The 1,288-nt window shown below is 48.0% G+C and overlaps 1 protein-coding gene across 1 annotated transcript in view; it reads right to left on the bottom strand.

The window, feature by feature from the left end:
- Window positions 1-1,034: 1,034 nt before the first annotated feature.
- The window catches only part of EMH_0006440 (uncharacterized protein), a gene marked incomplete at both ends in the record, with an annotated part of 1,831 nt that continues 1,577 nt past the window's right edge, over window positions 1,035-1,288 (bottom strand). The window contains one exon of the mRNA XM_013497556.1: window positions 1,035-1,186. Within this exon, the coding sequence (XP_013353010.1) occupies window positions 1,035-1,186 (152 nt within the window). The remainder of the gene's footprint in view (window positions 1,187-1,288) is intronic.

Genomic DNA, 1,288 nt, shown 5'->3' with positions numbered 1-1,288 from the left:
ATATATATATATATATATATATATACATATATATATATATATATATATATATAAACAGTGAAACTGTAAACACAGGTAGGGGACAATAAAGTCCCTGAGGTGTCTGTACACCGTGGAGTGGAGGCAATCTGTTTAGCGGCGCATTTAAATATTTGATAGAAATAAAATAAAACAAATTAATTTAAATTAAAATATAAAACAAATACAACAACAACAAAATAGAAGCAAGAGAGACAATGAAGACCCTGATGAGGGACCATTGGCAAGCGGTCTAGGGTTTAGGGTTTAGGGTTTAGGGTTTAGGGTTTAGGGTTTGCGTTCTATAGAGACTTCTTTATACACTTTTCTTGTTTATTCAAACTGTTAATATAAATATAAAAAACACGCAGGATTTCAGCTCTCATAGTATACCCGATGCCGACAGCAGCAGCAGCAGCAGCAGCAGCAGCAGCAGCAGCAGCAGCAGCAGTGGCGGCAGCAGGATGGAGACCGCTGCCACTCAGCACAGGCGCGAGCGGCTAAACCCTAAACCCTCATCCGTAAACCCTAAACCCTCAAGTTTATTAGAAATTTTAGTTTATTATTATAAAGATAAAACTGCTGCAGCGAATAGAAGAACTGAGCAGGTTGTTTGTGGTTTGGTTTAGGGTTTACTAGGGTTTGAGGCGAGGGTTTATAGCGACTGCTACGGGCTAGCGATGAGGCTTGTGTGCTCTTTAGGGTTTAGGGTTTAGGGTTTAGGGTTTAGGGTTTGGAGCCATGTCTCTCCTCCTAGGAGACCCCTTCTACCGTTTTGCTGCTGCTGCTGGCTGCTTCACTGCATGCGTTTTGTCTGCGTTGCCGCTGCTGTGCCACGGCTACCAGTTGCTGCTGGAGCGTCTCAGGCGCAGCAGCAGCAGCAGCAGCAGCAGCAGCAGCAGCAGCAGCAGCAGCAAGACAGCAGCACGGGGTGTATATACATCCCCCAAGACACTCGCCTTCAGAATTATATTGATGGTCCCTGTCTATGCTGTTTCTTCTCTCTTAGCTTTTCTTTATTGTTCTCCGCTTGCATCTCTCCCTGCAGCAGCAGCAGCAGCTTCTGCTGCTGCTGCTCCTGCTGCTGCTGCTGCTGCTCCTGCTGCAGCTGCAGCAGCTGCTGGTGGTACTGGTGGGGATACCTCTACAACGGTTGGTGGTGACCTGTCTGCTCGTGCTGCAGTAGCAGCAGCAGCAGCAGCAGCAGCAGCAGATGCACTGCAGCAGAACAGCGGGGGCTGGGGGGGCCTCTGGCTGCGGGGGGCCCGCG

Source organism: Eimeria mitis, genomic scaffold (genome assembly GCF_000499745.2).
Source record: "Eimeria mitis Houghton genomic scaffold, Emh_scaff275, whole genome shotgun sequence".
Taxonomy (NCBI): Eukaryota; Apicomplexa; class Conoidasida; order Eucoccidiorida; family Eimeriidae; genus Eimeria; species Eimeria mitis.
This window is presented reverse-complemented; position numbering and strand designations above follow the sequence as displayed.